This window comes from Tetrahymena thermophila (assembly GCF_000189635.1).
Source record: "Tetrahymena thermophila SB210 genomic scaffold scf_8253855, whole genome shotgun sequence".
Lineage (NCBI taxonomy): Eukaryota > Ciliophora > Oligohymenophorea > Hymenostomatida > Tetrahymenidae > Tetrahymena > Tetrahymena thermophila.
Genome location: NW_002475946.1, coordinates 49576 through 67218, shown reverse-complemented (window position 1 = coordinate 67218; position 17643 = coordinate 49576). Strand labels below are relative to the sequence as shown.

Genomic DNA, 17643 nt, shown 5'->3' with positions numbered 1-17643 from the left:
TAGTAACCTAATCAAGTTTCAATTAATTCTAACACAATTTAATTCAAAATCTAATTTTTTGTTTTTAATTAAAATAGCCAATAAAATTTTTTATAGAAATAATCAGAACATATCCAATAAAAGAAATTGATTACTTTCTATTAAATTTAAGTTAGTCAAAATAGAATTTCAGTTTTTAATAAGAAATTTATTTTTATTTTATTATAAACCTAATAAATAATTTGCTTTTTTTGTAAATTTTATTATTAACATTTAAAAAGTATTTTTAATATGAATATTTGTTTTAAACTTTATTTATAATTTATAATTCTTATTTCTTAAAATTTATTATCTCAAAAAAAAAATATTTGCCATTTTAATTCCATCATAATTTTAAAATTTCTTCTAAATAAATTAACAAATTTAATACAAATAATGCTTGAATTTTCTAAATTTTCTAATATAAAAGAAATTTTTATTCTTTAAATAAAATTAGTATAAAAAATTTAAAATATCTACAATTCTTTAATAGCAATAAAACCTTAAATTTAATTGCTACTTTTAAAAAATTAATTATTTGAAAATTTTTCTGATTGATGATTGATTATCCCTTAACATTAATATTTTACAAATTAGCTTTTGAAAGCATTTAATTTTTTTATTTTAAATATAGTAAAAATCATTATTAAAATTAATTAAAAAAAATTGATAATTATTTATTCTTTAAATATTTTTATCAAACACAATAGTTTTTTATAGCTAAACTTTTATATGACATATCAGCATTTTAAATAAATATTTTAATTAAAAACGAATTTATGTGAGCTATTATTATTGATATAAATTTAAAAACTTTCTTAAAGATGAATATTTAAATTTTTTTATCATTTTAAGCATATTTAAACATCATTAATAAATTACAAATGCAATATTTAGAAGAATTTTTAAAAATAAAATAGAAATAACAAATGTTTTATCTAATTTTTATTTTAAACCTAAAAAAATAAAATTTAAAAAGATAACGAATGAGTATTTTTTTTGTTGCAAGATTCAGATAAATAAAATGAGTTAATACAAATACAGAAAGGCATTTTTTTAAATAAAAAGAAAGATCAGTAATTATTCAAAATGTTGAATTGTTCTATTTTTTAGATTAATACTAATTAAATTTATTAATAGAGATATTTTCTTTAATTTCTTTAATTTTTAATTCTATAGGCTCTTTAATTAAATTGTTATATCAATTTTTTAGATTTATATTTATCGAAAAAATATTTATACTCAAATAAAAAATTTGTAAATTGAAATATTTAATTAAAAAATATTATTTTTTTAATATAATTACATATAAATACAATTCTAAAAAAAACAAACAAATCAAATAAGTTAAAAATTTATAAATAAGTAAATAAATAATAGTTTTTTAATAATTGTATTACGAATTTACTAAAGATATCTAAATTGACAATTAAAATATTTTGAATTAATATAACTATTTTTTATCAACCTTTAAATCCTAACGATTTAATTATCATAAAAAATAAAGCTTTTAAATAAAAAAATACAAACTAAATATCTTAAATTATTTCTATAATTAATGAAATTGTTTTGAATCATATGAAATATTTTAATTTAAAAAAAACATTACAAGATTTATACTTATAATCTTTGAGCTAAAGTTTGAGACCTTGATATAAATTCAACTATAACTTACACTTTTTAGAATACTTGAAAAGCTTTTGATTAATTATTGATTATGAAAAAATACTATTTGGCAAATAGATTTATTTTTCTATAAAATTTAGTTCATTTAATTATTAACAATACAAATTTAGAAAGAATCAACTGGATTAAATTCAAAATAATGAATTAATAAGTATTAAGTAAAAATGGTAATATTAGCAAATCAATTTATTTTTAAAAATACTTCAAAAAATAATATTTTTTTATTCATAAACTTAATTTCTCAATAATTAAATTTATTTTAGTTTATTTATTTAATTTATAAACAAACAAACAAACTCATTTAAAGTAATAGTCATTACAAGATTTACATTTTAAAATTAATTAATTTTAATAAGTGCTAAATTAACATCTGATCATTTTTGAGCAAGGATTTGGTTCTATGGGGTCTGCTCATTTCTAATTAAATTGTGAAAAAGGAAAAAATGAATTTCGTTTAAAGCTGAATATTTAAAGATTTATTAATAAATACAGTTAATATGAATGATATAAAGTTAATGAAGAATAAGTATAGATAGAGTTTACTGAGTAAGCACAAAGCAAACACTTTGAGCTATTTTTAATATAAATTAGATTATAAATATTTATTATTTACAATATTTTAATTATTATATAAATAGATTTTTATTTCTGAGGATGATAAAATTGGTGACTAATTATTATGTCTCGCTTTAATTTTAACGAGTAGTACCTTTTATATAGCTAAATTAAATAGAAGGTGAGTCATAAAAACTATTTATATTTATGAAATTCAGTGTTATTAAATTTTTTATTTCAAGAATATTTTAGCTTTTTCTAGACTCACCACTCAAAATACCCTCCAGTAGTGACAGTAAAAGTTATTAATAATAAAGTTAATTATATTTATTTAAGAATATATTCAATCAGCAAATGTATATTTTTTGTTTGTTTGTTTGTTTTTTTTGTTTGATTTGTTTGTTGGATGAATTTATTAAAATTTTAATTCAGTAAGATGCAAATGCATTTTACTATTTTATTAATTCTCTTCACAAAGAGTAGAATCTCTAGATGAAACTTTTTTCTTATTAGGATAGAGATTCATCATCATTGCCGAGAGTAGTATCTTCAAATGTAAATGAATTAGAAGCTTTTCTCTTAAAAATGCTGCTGCTTTGACTTCTGATTCCTCCGGAGACTGATTTATCGTTCTTAGAAGAAGAAGCAGTTGAGCAAAAGATTGAAGATTTAGATTTTTTCTTAATAACAACAGGTTTTCTTTCAGAAATAACTCTATCAATAATATAAGAAACATGCAAAAAGCCATACTTAGGATTATAATTAGATTGAATAGACATTTCAACTTCTCTTATCTGTTTTATTAAATTAAATATTAATTAATTAATTAAATTAATATCATTAAGGCTTAAAAGTAAATATTTGTAATGGAATAATTTATTTTAAGTAGGAGTTTTATTGTTAAAATTATCTCCAAACTAAAAAGTAAGAAACAAAAAAGATAATTACGCCATTGTCAGCCATTCTCAATTCACCGTTTAAGGAATAGAGTTCAGATGCGTGACTTTTAGCATTAAAAGCAGTACTCATAGACTTAAAGGTGTAATCCATGAAAGTCTCATAATTCTTTGCAGTAAACATTCTAATTATATTTTAGAAAAAAGTAATTAGTATTTATAGTTAAATAGAACTAATTTTTTATGTATTTGTAATGGCTAGATCCATCCACGAATTAATCATATTAGAGTGAATAAAATTAAAAAAGTAATTACTCTTAAATAGAATTATTTAGTGTGGTCAATAGACAGTTTTCAGTGTCCCATTTTGTGTAGATTAAGAATTTTTCATTCATGTGAATACCCTTCACATCAAAAGAACCATTTTCGTTTAATCTGTAGGCAACAGAGAGACATGGCTTAGTCTTTTAAGCCATAATTTTGTATGTTTCACTTTCAAGAAGTGTGTGATTGAAAGGTAGAGCAACTTTGGGTAGATTGTTCAAATCATTTTATAAGTTGCTGATGGAGGAATTGAGTTCAGAAGAATTGTAAAGGTGAGGAGAGGATGGTATTTCTTCAAATGAAATAGAGCTAATTATATTTGAAAAAAAGGTTATATTATTTAGTTATAGAAACAAAAAATGAAATAAACTATATTTATATCATTAAAATTATCACAGTGATATTTACAAGTAAATAATTGTAAAGTAAATTAAATAAATATTCTGTCTGCTAGGGATAATTAATTAATAATTAAACAATAAATAAAGTTGGGATTGATTGTATGCGTATATAATCTTAATTAAATTATATCGGGAAGTTATAATAAAACACTCTCATTTGCTCTATTGATTTGGACCTCTACTAAATTTAGCGTAGGTTACAAAAATAATTTGGAATTTATTTATTTATTTTATAGAGAGCATTAGAATCTAATAAATATTCGAATAAATCATATTGATAAATTCTAAAGATTTTATTGCTTTAGTTATTCAAATTAGATGATATTTTTACCTTAAAGAGTCGAGTGATGAAGCTGAGCTCTTGTTTGAAAGGTGGATAGAGAGGACAGATTTTTTTTTATTGTATTCTACGTATTAAATATTTTTAGAGAGGGTATTGACCTATATGACAGGATTAAGTTCAAAACTTTCATCTTCTTCAATGTGAGTTAGAGTGGATTTTCCTAAGTTTTCTGCGCAAAGGTAAAATTCCTATGATAAAAAAAGTAATAATTTAGTAAAAGTAGTTAAAAAATATTAAAAATTAAGGTTAATTCATCGCTTTTATTGACTAAAAAGGACAAGTACTAAAAAATAATTGAGGAAAGAAACTTTTAGTTTGTTTAATTGGTGTTTATAATATTTTTGGGGAGTTAAATTTACGAAATTACTAGGAGAAGAATTAATTATTCAGTGTAATCAAAAATAATGAAATTTCTATGGTGAAAATACAAATATTAGTTAAAGAATTTCTTTATTCATAAAAGCGCAGTAGGTAGAGAAAAATTCAAATTTTAATAACGTAAGAGAATAACTTTAAAAATAAAGTATTATTTTAAGTGGATAAAAAATGAGAGTAATGCAAATATTTAATTTTATATTTAAGATGTAAGAAGCAATTGAATTGTAAATTGAAATTAATTGATTGGCAAGTAAGTCAGTCAGTCAGTCAGTGAGTCAGCAAAAATAAGTAGTTAGAAAGTGATTTGGGATAAGAAGGAGTAAATTATAGTAAAAGATTACTGAGATTGTATAAAAGAAATGGCAATTAAAAAATTAGATTAAAATATTAAGGATTTGTAAGATACCTAATTATCAACCTTATTAATTAATTAATTTTCTTCCAAACATTCTAACTATTTACATCTTTTTCTATTTTAATTACTTTTTTTAAAAAATTGGCTTACTCATCTTTAATTTTAAAAATTGCTAACAACTGACTGACTGATTGAATAAATTGTTTCCATAGCTCATAACTGATTTATATTGTGCGTAAATTTAGCATTAAATAAACATTGCACAAGTTTAATTTATTTTTTCTTTTTACTTTATTTTTTCCTCAAGGGCAATTAAAAATAAAATTTGAATATAAAATATACATGTTCTGGGAAGGGACGCATCACTTTACAAGATGGAATACTGTTGAAGCTCTAGCAAGAAGAGATTTAAGTTGAGCAGCCACTATTAGAGAGACTATTTTGCTTCTTAGCAAGCTTGGCAAGTTTTTTGTTAAGATTTTAAGCTAAGTTAGTTGAGGCTTGAGACGTAAGGGAGAAATCGCTTTCTTTAATTGATTTTTGTTTGGCCAATGAAATAGAAAATGATTATTGAGAGCTGGATTGCTAATTATTCTATCCAATTTAAATCATTGAGCTGAAGTGAGATAAATAATTTTGGGATGATTTCTCATAGATTTCTGATTCAGAGTTAGATTAAGAAGCAAGGCGATAAGAGATTTTAGCTTGCTTTTACTATTAATTAAGCAGTTGGTTATTTTATTGGTTTATTTAGGATTATTCAGCTGCTGCGTTAAATTTAGCGTTTTGCTTGAAGAAATTTTTATTATTATTTATGGAGTTTGAGATTTATATATTAGGAGTAAAGACATTACTAACAGTATTTTATAATATAGAATTGGTGAATTGAAGGCTGGATATCATTTGCTTTTTGAGAGGATTTGAATAAATATGATTATAATCTTTTTTTAATCTTTTGATTGATTTTTTTTAATAATTAATTATAGATTTTGGCAGTAGCTGTTGATTTGTGTATTTAATCTTATAGTTTTTCGTAAGAATGTAAGATCAATATCTTGCTTTCACTGTAAAATTATCAAAATGATATAGATGGTAATTAATTCAGTTTATAGTTTGATTGACTGACTGACTGACTAACTGGATGATTGATTGATTGATTTATTAATTAATTAATTAAATAACTATTTGCAGACTTGAAGTTATTACAGATGTAAATATTATTTGGACTTTAGATTAAGAGTTAATGGAGAAGGAGAGGTTCTTATATGAAATATAATCAGAGACAGGCGAGTACGCTGCACAGGTTTTGAGAAGGGACTGAGTTTTTGTTAATTTAATTGATTGTAGATAGAGATGTTAATTTCTTATATTTTTTGTTAAATTAATTTGATTTTAATAATAATTAATTTTTTTTGATTTTTCGTTGTGATTGAAGACAGACGATTGATTCTTCTTCTAATATTTTTTAGATTTTGGTCTTTTTTTTGTTTTTTATTTATTTTATTTGTAATAATTCTTTATCAAGTATTCAGGTTCAATTTATGTTGCAAGAGTCAGTGTGATTTTACTTCCTTCAATCTTTTAAATCCATTCGAATTATTTCCTAAATTAAATAATAGGGATTACTAGAGGAGGGGAAAAACAAAAAAATGTAAAATTAAGACTTAAGAAAAATTAATGTTAATTAATTTTCAATTTTTTTGATTATTGACAAACCCTTTATTTAAATTTAACCTACCCCTAAAAGCAAACAAACAAAAAACAAGCAAGCAAGCTAATCATTTGAATAAATAAACAAAGAAGCCATCATAAACCAAATAAAAAACAAGCTCTATCTTGCTAGCTAACAACTAATAAATATACATTTTTACAAAACAAGCAACAAACCATATAAAATAATCTAAAAGGAAAGATTTTTTGTCATTCTTTATGTTACCATAGTATTTGATCTAAAGAAAATCTGAATGTGCAATTGATGACAACGATAAGATTTAAAATTTTAGATATTTTTGTACATTTTGTTTAAGGCTTTCATTGATAATTTTAATTTTAGGAATCCATTCATTTATTTATTTCGTTTAATCTTTTATATTACTATTCAAATAAAACTAGATAGATAGATAGATTGATTTATTTGAGATTTCTATATTCATTAAAAAATTTTATTCGTTTAGATACTTCTATTTACTAATATCTTTATTATTTAGCCTATGAAGTTTATTTTTTGGGGGATACTAGCATTAAGCTATAAAGAATAGTTAAGAATAATATTGTAAATGATATACAGCTTAAATCTAAAAATTAAATGCTGTAAAGCACATTGATGTTTTATACTGATTTCAAATTTAGGTTTAGTTGGTTGATTGATAAAAGTCAATTTTATACTTTTATAAATTATTAAGCTAGCAGATCCTATGGATGTTAATTGAATTCCAGAAATGCAAGTTAAAAACAATTATGATAGTGGTAAAAATTTAATTCCTAGAGAAGCTGGATGTCTTTTAAAATCATAAAATTACACTTGTTTAGTTATTAGAAATAATACATTTTGTTAGATTCATTTATCTGGACTTGGCTTGGCTGATTGAAAATGTTATCGGTTAGGCAATTTGTCAGATAAATAAAAAAATTGAAATACAGAAAATGTGATTCATAAAAAGGATGAAATTAATTTAAAATATGAATGAAATAATGAAAATAGAAGAATGAAAAAGCTAAGAATCAAGAAATTATTTATTTATTGTTAGGATGAGATAGGAATTAAAAGCGGAGAGAATGGTAATATTATTTATTAAATACAATCCTTTAATATGTAAGTATGTATTTATCAGTATAAAATAGGCTCTGTAAAAGAAGATTGGTTACAGTTTTGCTTAGCAGAATACCTAGTAAAAATCTGAAATACACAGTCAGCCTAACAAATAGCACTAACAGCGACATCAATTTTTTCTTCTATCTGTTCAATTTTAAAAAGAGGACAGCTTAATCAATTAATCTAATTCTTAAAAATATAGCTGTTTAGAACAATTTTTTAAAATTCTAATAATTCTTATCAAAAAACAAGAGAAGTCTGTTTGCTTGTCTGCAAATGAAAATACTTGAAAAAAATAATCCCTTCATTGCTTTATATTGTAAGAAAATGAAGAGAATTTCTTAAAAGGGGATTGGTTCTATTTTTGTAAGCTTCAATAAAAAATAATAAAAGATATAATGATAGAACAAATACAAAATTCAAAATAACCAGTGGGGAATAATTATTTTTACTGAATATGTGTGTGTGTGTGAATTTTTTGAAAATAAAATAAGATATATTATTTTTAAATAGTAAGTAAGTACCTTGAATTTATAACAAATATTTATAGTTTTTGCAGGTGAATAGTACTTTCTATATTCATTTAATTTTTTTCATTGATTGTTATGCGCTACTATTTTATAATATTCTATGAGAAAAATTTAGAGCACTGATTATTTATTTCCCTGAATTTGGATTTGTGGTGTTCGACTGTGATGATCAGTATGTATTTAATTATTTATTTATTTACCTTTTGATTTAATTAATTGTTTTTAAAGCATCTTTCTTTAGTTGCTTTTTAATTTCCTTGTTATGGTTTTTAAATAATTTGCTTTTTCCAGCACTAAAAAAATATATCAATAAATAAATTTCTATCAACCAGTAGGGATTAATAATTTAAATTATTGTAATCATGCATGTCCAGCTAAAATTTCATTTGGATTTCAATATACATATATTATACATATCAAAACCCATAATCATCTTAAATATTCTTTATACAAAAATAGTTTTTCTAATTTTATGTCTCGCTTTTTGATTTAAAAATTGATGCTTAGCAATGTAATCAATCCCAATCAAACTTGATTGTATATGGTTGGTATTAAAATATAAATGTATTTTTATTCCTTTTAAAATAAGATATAAACCACTTAGAATTCATCCGTTTCTCTAAATGGTCATTAAAATGACAATTAAGAAAATTATTTAGCTTATAGTAAACATTCTTACTATATTTGTTTTAGAAATAGCAAGAAAAAAATAAATATAGTGAGATGATTTTTAAAAAAAAGCATATTCTTGCAAATAAGCTTGCTAGAAATAGATGAATGTATATATCTAGGTATATTATCAAATTTATTTGAGAAGATTATCAAATAAATCTTTATTTATTTAGTTAGGTTTAATTGAACTTAGTAATTTTAATTAATTTTTAAACAAAGATCAGAAAGTAAATATACTCTATTAGGTCAAAGCTTGAATTATCTAATTATTTAAGCGACATGAACACCTAATAAATTTCTGGCTTAAATTAATTAGTTGCGAAATAATATTCATGTAATCTAATCGTTATATTATTGGTAAATAAGTATTATACTGATAGAACCCAAAAACTTATTATTCAAAATTTTGACTCTTCGATTTAAATACATGCTTTAGAAGAATCTTTATCTGATTTTCCAGTCTTTTGAAACTAAGAAACTTCATTTCGTTTTATAATGAGTAAGAAAGATTCAATTTAAAAGTATGTTTCTTCAAATGCAATTGCCTTTTACACTAATAAATTAAGATTTATCTACAAAGTAAAAGTTATTCATTCAAATGTAATTGAGTTTTCAGGTGCTAACTAATCGGTAATTAAAGCGAAGAAATTTGATCGCCACAGAAAAAGAAATAGTAATATAAAAATTATAAGAGGTTGATATATATAGGATGCTTGCTATCAGTTAACTCAAAATAAATTTAAAAATATATTTTGATGGCCTAATTAATTGAATTTATTTTGTGTTTAAGAAAATAAATATTATTTTTTTATACTAAATATAATAAATACTTCTAAGTTTGGTATTTTAAAAATTAAGAGTGTAAATTATCATTTAGAGAAGATTTTAAATAATTTAGGCAACGATGATAAATATTTCGCTTAAAGTGCTTAGAAAAGAAACTAAAAAAATAAATTAAAAATGGTTATTCGTTGATCATATATAGTTAAATTAAAAGAAAAAACAATATAATATAATTCAATTGCAATATTGTTTAGAGTAGCTTTGAGAAAAATTGAGGTTATACTGAAAATAGATTCAGGTTGAATATTTTTTAAGATAATTAAAATCTACTGTTTGTATGGCTAATATTATAGATTTAAAGAGTGGATGTTTGATAGTTTGTATTTTGATTATATTTATTAATTCATTATAGAGATTTCAATAAAGTGTATTGACCTTAATTTTTTATCAAAAATTAGCAGATCAGCACTTTTTTGCGTGAAGTTTAATCTTTAATTATAATCCACAATTAAGCTAAATATAATTTTTAATCATGTAAAAAATAGCCTAAATTAATTATCATGCTAACTTCTTTTAGGGTTTAGACTTTTATTATTGCTCCGTTGACTTCTAGTCAAATAAATAAATAAACATTTTGTTAACTTATTAATTTACACATAGAAGTAAACCAATTCAATTAACTTGTAATTACTATATTAAATGATAGTGCGCTTCCTCACTTTGCTAAATTATAAATTTGATAAGTTAATTAAAAAAATAGATGAGTTAGCAATTTGATAAAGGGAAATAATATAATTTTTGATTTCGTTTGAAATATTCAAATTTATTTATTTATTTACTATTTATTTATTTATGCTTGCTTTCTCTCTAGATGTAAGAAGCCCTTTCAATTAGATTTTTAAATATCTTAATTTGTGGATTATTCAGTGCACTATGATTTTTTTTATTATAATGCAATTTCTAAGGCCACCAAATGATAAAAAATTATAGTAATTTATGTGGTGTGGGGAGACTAGTTAAAGCGATTTCAAATTAATAAATAAATAAGAGCTAAAATTCAATAATTATTTTTTCTATCTAGCTTAGTACTTAAATTGCTATTAATCCTTTAATCTCTCCTTTTCCATTACTTCTAAAGCTAGCTAATTTGACTAAGTAATCTCAGAAAAGGAACTTGAGAAAAAACAGAATGCAAAATTTTATTAAATTTTTCAAGAACAGAATGAACTATCTATCTATCTATAAAATTGTAAAGAAACAAAAGAAATTACTGCTTTAATAGCTAGCTAGCTAGATTTTGGTGCATGTGATTATATTGACTTAATTTAATTGAAATAGAAAAATAAATTGAAAAAGAAATAAAGAAACACTCACAAAATAAAAGGAAAGATTCATTTCACATAAATCGATCAACTCGACAGTTACAATTTATTAAATAAACAAATATTTTGTATTTTATTTTGAAAATGCCAAAGAATTAGAATGACTTGTAGTTTTGCAATCATTTACTACTATTTGTTAAATTTCACTTTTTTACCTTAAATTTCTTCTATTTTTTGTTTAGCTGATACTCACTGATTCTGCAAGTAAAGTAAGTGAATTTTTGTCACAAATTTTTTATTTTTCTTATAATTTGATATTTTTATAAGCCGAATCAAAAATAGAGCCAGCGTATTTTTATTTTACTTGTAATCTAAAAATGCATTAAATTTCATATTTTTTATTCTTCTTCTTACAATTATACGTATTTACTACCCGTCTCTGCTGGCCTACTCAAAAATATTAAAAAAATATTAAAGAAAAATTAAAAGTAATCTCCCAAAAGAAAAATATTTAAACAAAAGCATAATATTATTTGTTTGTTTGTTAGTTAGTTAGTTAGTTAGTTTCTTAATTTCTATTTTCTTTATTTATTTATTATTTTTTACACATACAATTCATTTCTTTACCTTGAGACAAACAAACAAACAACCACAAGAATAATTTACTTGCAAGTCTAATTTTGTAAAATTTTTGTTATTTTTTGATAATACATAGGATAGTATAGCTTTAAAAGTCTATTTTGTCTTAGTCTAATTTTTTTGATTTTAAATCATACGCTTACTTTAAGATAAGAAGAGAGAGACACAAAAAAAAATTTTTAGATTTTTTAGAATTTGAATTACAACAAAGATACAAAAAAATCCAATTTATTTATTTATTTAAATTATTAATGTATTAAGAAAACTCGCACTATAACATCACTCTTACCTTCTCTGTTAAAGATTTTCGTAGTTTGAAGAAATTAATAACACTAATTTACTCTTTATTTTTGTTTTTGAAAACTAATCAATTTTCAAAACTGCAATAACTAGAAAATACTCTAAAGATCATAAATGAATATTTATGGCGCATCTTACTTTCAATTATTAGTTTTAGCAGATAACTAAATAAAGACTCTATAATAATTAAGATGTAAAAACCAATAATAAATACAATGTGAATCAGGACTTTTATTATCAAAAATTAATCAAGAAATAAATAAATAAACCCTTTTATTCAAAGATATTTATTTATTTATTTATTTATACTTATAACCTGAAGTTATTTTGATTTAGGTTCAAAAGAGGTTACCTACATAAACAAATACATTCTTATATGTCTTTTTATTTAACAACACAAAAAAATTTTTGATACCAGAAAATTTAGTTAACAAAATACATTTTTAATAGCAACTCAAAAAACTCATCTAAGTTAAGTAATAGTCTGCTTGCTTGCTTGAGTAGACGCAAAAGGAGTTTTTGATATTATTTTTTCTCTTTAAAGATACTTTTATATATAGGCTTCATAAAAATTTACTCTCAAATACCAAAAAACTACCAAAATTCTCAAATACTTATGTTGGGAAAATAGAAATTATAAAAGGAAATCCAGCAATAAATACCATACGAAACAAATAGATCCAAATTTAATTCAAAATTTTGTATTTATTTATTGAAGATTAATCAAAATTTAAAAAGAAAAGTAAAGTTGACAAGATTTCAATAGAAAGTGTAATGCTCATAGTTTGTTTTACTTAAGAATATCTCTAAAGAAAGGAAAATCTAAATTCTGCTTTTAAACAAAAATAGACGCATATTATACTGTAATTACAATATTACAATTTGTAATGCATAATAATGGTCAATCAACTAATTCATATATGTTATTAATTTCAAATAAATGCATCCTATATTTTTTTTAGCTAATTTACTTTTTCTGAAGAAGCAAAATATTTATTTATTAACTTTTTTTGCAGCCAACCAAATCTGCCTAGATAAAATAATATCCATTTAAAAAAAAAAGTCTAACAAGTGTAAACAAAAAGATTGCAATTAATTGTTTAGAGGGACTTTCTTTTAAACTTCTTTAATGTTTAAGTTCTTATTAAGAATTTCTAAAGTTAAATAGAGAGCCCCTTCTATTAATAAATATTCGTTGAAAGTAAATTATATTTCTTAAAGAAAAGAAGCAAGCTCAAACAAACAAAGAAAGAAAGTCACAATCAATCAATCAATCAATAATCACGAATTAATTTCTGGTTATATTAAAAAAGCTTAGAAAATTAATAATATAAATTTTTTGCTGACTCTGCATCGATTAAAGAGTATCTAATTATGAATTTACAAATAGCATAAAGCTGGCTAGCTGGCTGAACATTATTTAAATTTCAATTTGGTTTAGCAAGTCACATGTAATCAATTTACTACTGTCTTTTCTTTCTGGTCAGCATGTATTTTGCGCTGTATTTATATTTTCCTAAATTATTCAAAACTGAGCCAGTTCGCCGCTGTCTTATATTTTTAAGAAGAATGTAATCGAATATGAAAATCAGCTAAATAGCTCAAGAAATTTATACTTTACATAAATCAAAATACAGTCGTTAACATTCTCTTTAATATAAATCAAAAATTATATCCAAAATTAATCCAATCAATAATTTATCTAAATCAAACAATCATTTAATCCATCAACTGATTAATTAATCAATATTTTAATAAAAGCAAATGACCAAAAATAGGTCCTAGTAGTATTATCAACATAATATGGCGCATTCATTCCCTTAACAAAATAAAATTTTGGCAAATAAATAAATCAAATAAATACATAAAAACAAACAATAAAAATACTAGAAATTGAAGAAAAAGTTAAAGCGATTTGTTGGTCATAATTATTTTCAAATAAAAGCCAAAACATTGTGAAAAACAATAAAATAAATTCAAAAATAGAGTATTAAGAATCAAATGTAAATAAAGGCAAAGAAAGAGATTTTTAAAAATGAATGATTGATTGATAAATAGATAAAAGGATAATTAAATCGAATAATGATCGACGAAGTACACTCAAAATTAATTATTGAAAATCAATCTGATCAATTTTTAATTATTTTTTCTTAAATTGCTTACTTTTGAATTAGCTATAAACGTCATTCAATTTTGTTGTCTTCTATATTATTATAACATTAAAAATAATGTCCCATTTTTCTTCTATAATTACTTTGGCTTTTTCTGTTCGTTAAATGGATTATATTTTTATTTTTAAAAGATTTAATGAATCTGTCACTAAAATCTTTTTCATTTTAGTTTACTTTTTTAGCAACAGACAGATTCTATTAAGTAAGTTAAAAATTCTTATTTATTACTAAAAATGCTAAATTTAATTTCAATCGATTGTTAATGTAATTTAATATGCACAAAAACTGGCTATTAGGAAGGAATTCATTCTATCTAAATATTTTCTCAATTTAATAAAATTAAGCAAAACAGAAGCAAATATGAAAGTAAACTAAACTAATTGAAAGATACTTTAAATTATCAAATAAAAATCTTACAGAAAAACAAATTAAAAAGCAAAAAAGATTAAAAGTTTAACAAGAAGATTTATTTATTTATTTATCTTGAATTGTTTATTTTTTTTTAGTTTGATCCTCTTTGTTTCTTTAATCGATTTCATAAATTAATTTTGGATTCTTTTAATGTTTGCTTTAATGTAAAAAATTCAGTCAATTTTTAAATAAATATTCTTAGAAGAAAAATAAATTAAAAAGCTAGTGCAAATATTTTACACTAAGATTTCCAATATATTAATTTCGTTTTGATAGTTTTTATTAATTAATTGAAATATTAATGGCCTTTTTGTATTAATGAATAAACAAATAAAAAAATCAATGTCTTTGTTCTAATTTATTTCTTGGTTTTTTATCTGTAATGAATGATCTTTCATACAGAGTTTGATTAGTTTACATGAATTTTTTTTTGTATTCTGATTTTCAATTTTGCCATTAATTATTAAATAAATAACTAGCTCTTCTATTCACTTCTTATTTATTTATTTTCAACTGGATGGATTGAAAAATAAAATTTCTTTTAATTATTAATCTATATTATGTGGCTATTATGTTTTGAAACCAGTAGGGATATTTAAAAAAGAAAATCAATTAGTGGTAGTTTTCAACTCTTCATAAAAAGTATGAGATTGTTTGTACATTCTTTGTGTTTTTTTCTTATGATCAAAATCTAATTTGAAATACTTTTGTTACACTTTGCAAATCACTCATTATCCTTAAATCAGTAATATTTTAACTGACAATCAGCTGATCTTTCAAATATTATTATTAATCCCCAAATATTCAAGATTTATTCATTCTATTAACACTAACAACCTTAAATTTTTTATCATCTTCAATCGATAAAAAAAAAATCGTCATCTTACAACTATTAAATTGCACTTCAATTTTTTTCTCATTTATTCTCCACCCAACTGTAATATTAATATCAGTCAAATATTATATTTGTTTACTCTAACTTTAAACATCTCAAACAAACAAAAAATTTTTTATTCCGTAAATATGTAATCTATTAACCTGCAAAATATTTTTGTTTATGCAAACCAATTTTGTTAAACAACTTATACATACATCTACGCTTCTTAGATCTTTAAAATCTTATCTTAACAAACATGAATTTCATATAAAAAAAATACTATTGAGATCTAAAATCTTAAACTAGTTGATGATTAATTATATATCATAAAATAAAGAATGTAAATACTGATATTTGGTGCAAATACTTAAAAAAACAAAAATGTACAAATTGATAACTCTTAACGCATTAATTGTGAATGCATTTACATAATAACCGAAAATTCAATTTCTATTATTGCAATCTAATTCGTTTAATACTCGAAATTCAAAAAGCTGTTACTATCATGAATTTTGTTTACAAATAAATTGTTTATTGCTTCATTCAAAAACTGTAATCAAGTTTTGCCCACAAAAATAAATAAATAAAAAATTTTTAATATTATATATAATTAATTTTCTTTCAGAACTGGTAGGTCAAAGAATAAAAACTTTTTTGTCAATAGAATCAATTATTAGTTCACTACGATTAAATACGATTTTCTAAAATTCAAAAAAAAATTGTCTAAATTTATAATTTCAATAAGCTAATCGACCAAACAATAATTACTGAATTTATCCACTAATATCAACATTTACTTCTTTTTAGAATTTAATGTAAATATTATCATTTATCTATGTTAGTTGAACAAATATACTCAAAAATTGAATAAATTTAATTTCTTTCATAAAAAAAGAAATTCTTTTTGCAACCAGCGCAAATAAACAGGCAGAAAAAAATTACTTACAATATAAAATTATATTTACTTACTATAAATAAATAAATAAATAATTTATTTATTGGTTGCTCGTTCTTACATATCTTAGTTATTTTAATTGTTATAGTTTCCATCACAAAATCTAACAAATTAATAAATTAGTGTTTCTTTATTTTTTTAAAAAAATTGTAGACCTAATACATCAATTACTAAAAATATTCAAAGCCATAAAAGCAGATTTCCTTTATTGCTTAATAATCTTAAGCTTATACTTAAAAATGTTAATCCTACTTTAACTTTTATTATAGTCTATGAATATTTCACAGGTATTTGAAAGTATAACCCTTTTAAAAAAATTGATTTAATTGTGAAAAATTGAATTAAAATGTGGAAAATAATTTGTCCTAATATGAAAAAGTTAATTTAGTTATCATTTTATCTTTTTGAAGTTAACTTATTTAAAATATTTCTTATTTTTTTGAGAAGCATTCAAACCATTTTTTACTAAAGAGTAAGTAGTTAATAAATATTTAATTTTTTTAGGATATGATTAATAACTTAATGGCCTATTTTTTACCAATTTAAAAACATAGTAAAATAAAAAAAAAATAATATTACTTCTTAAAAAAATAACTATTATATTGAATAATTAAAATTTTTGTTTTGTTTCTTAATTCTATTTTAAAATCTAATTTAGTTACTTACAACAAAAATATTTATTCAAAATGAATATTGTTATTCAAAAAAAATTACATCATCAATTAAGAAATAATCAAATAACAAGTAATCAAAACAAAATTTTTTTTTTTTCAAGTAAAAGTTAAATTAAGTAATTCATGAATTTTTAAATTACTTTCTACTATAAGAATCACTTAAAGTACTGTGATCTTTACACTTTTAAAGCCAAAATTTGTGAAAAAAAGTCAAAGATATTTATTGATATATAAAATTTTAAAAACTTTAATTTATAAACTTTTGTATCTAAAAAAATAGAAAAATACAGTAATCAATAACCTAAATACAAATGGATAGAAAAACTAAATTTAGATATTAAGAACCAGTAAGAAAAACTATTATCTATTTTTGTTTTGAAATTTATTTTAGAAATGGCTCTGTAACAAGCTAATAGAAATAATTTATAGAGGAAAAGGATTGAAATAATTAACAAATTAGAAACATTTTTTAATGTTTTAATGTGTTTAAAAAGTTATAAGAAATAATTTTAGAAATTCTAACACCTTTATTTAAAATAAA

The 17643-nt window shown here is 21.8% G+C and overlaps 6 protein-coding genes across 6 annotated transcripts; 4 read left to right on the top strand and 2 right to left on the bottom strand. All coding sequences in view use genetic code 6, as the record gives it.

Moving 5' to 3' along the window:
* Positions 1-2729: 2729 nt before the first annotated feature.
* On the bottom strand, positions 2730-5859 carry TTHERM_01132940 (hypothetical protein; the record flags this gene model as incomplete). Its single annotated transcript, XM_001027591.1, has 5 exons — positions 2730-3053; positions 3208-3340; positions 3471-3788; positions 4212-4411; positions 5299-5859. The coding sequence occupies 5 exons, from the start codon at positions 5857-5859 to the stop codon at positions 2730-2732; spliced, it is 1536 nt and encodes a 511-aa protein (XP_001027591.1).
* Positions 5860-6605: 746 nt separating this feature from the next.
* TTHERM_01132930 (hypothetical protein) lies at positions 6606-6920 on the top strand (the record flags this gene model as incomplete). Its single annotated transcript, XM_001027590.1, has 1 exon — positions 6606-6920. One exon carries the CDS (start codon positions 6606-6608, stop codon positions 6918-6920), a length of 315 nt encoding a protein of 104 aa, XP_001027590.1.
* Positions 6921-7394: 474 nt separating this feature from the next.
* Positions 7395-7544, top strand: TTHERM_01132920 (hypothetical protein; the record flags this gene model as incomplete). The annotated part of the gene is made up of 1 exon (XM_001027589.1): positions 7395-7544. The coding sequence occupies one exon, from the start codon at positions 7395-7397 to the stop codon at positions 7542-7544; it is 150 nt and encodes a 49-aa protein (XP_001027589.1).
* Positions 7545-7774: 230 nt separating this feature from the next.
* Positions 7775-8170, top strand: TTHERM_01132910 (hypothetical protein; the record flags this gene model as incomplete). Its single annotated transcript, XM_001027588.2, has 1 exon — positions 7775-8170. The coding sequence occupies one exon, from the start codon at positions 7775-7777 to the stop codon at positions 8168-8170; it is 396 nt and encodes a 131-aa protein (XP_001027588.2).
* Positions 8171-10605: 2435 nt separating this feature from the next.
* Positions 10606-11217, top strand: TTHERM_001132893 (transmembrane protein, putative; the record flags this gene model as incomplete). Its single annotated transcript, XM_012800991.1, has 1 exon — positions 10606-11217. The coding sequence occupies one exon, from the start codon at positions 10606-10608 to the stop codon at positions 11215-11217; it is 612 nt and encodes a 203-aa protein (XP_012656445.1).
* A 309-nt stretch (positions 11218-11526) lies between these two features.
* On the bottom strand, positions 11527-11994 carry TTHERM_001132891 (transmembrane protein, putative; the record flags this gene model as incomplete). The annotated part of the gene is made up of 1 exon (XM_012800990.1): positions 11527-11994. One exon carries the CDS (start codon positions 11992-11994, stop codon positions 11527-11529), a length of 468 nt encoding a protein of 155 aa, XP_012656444.1.
* Between the last annotated feature and the right edge of the window lie 5649 nt (positions 11995-17643).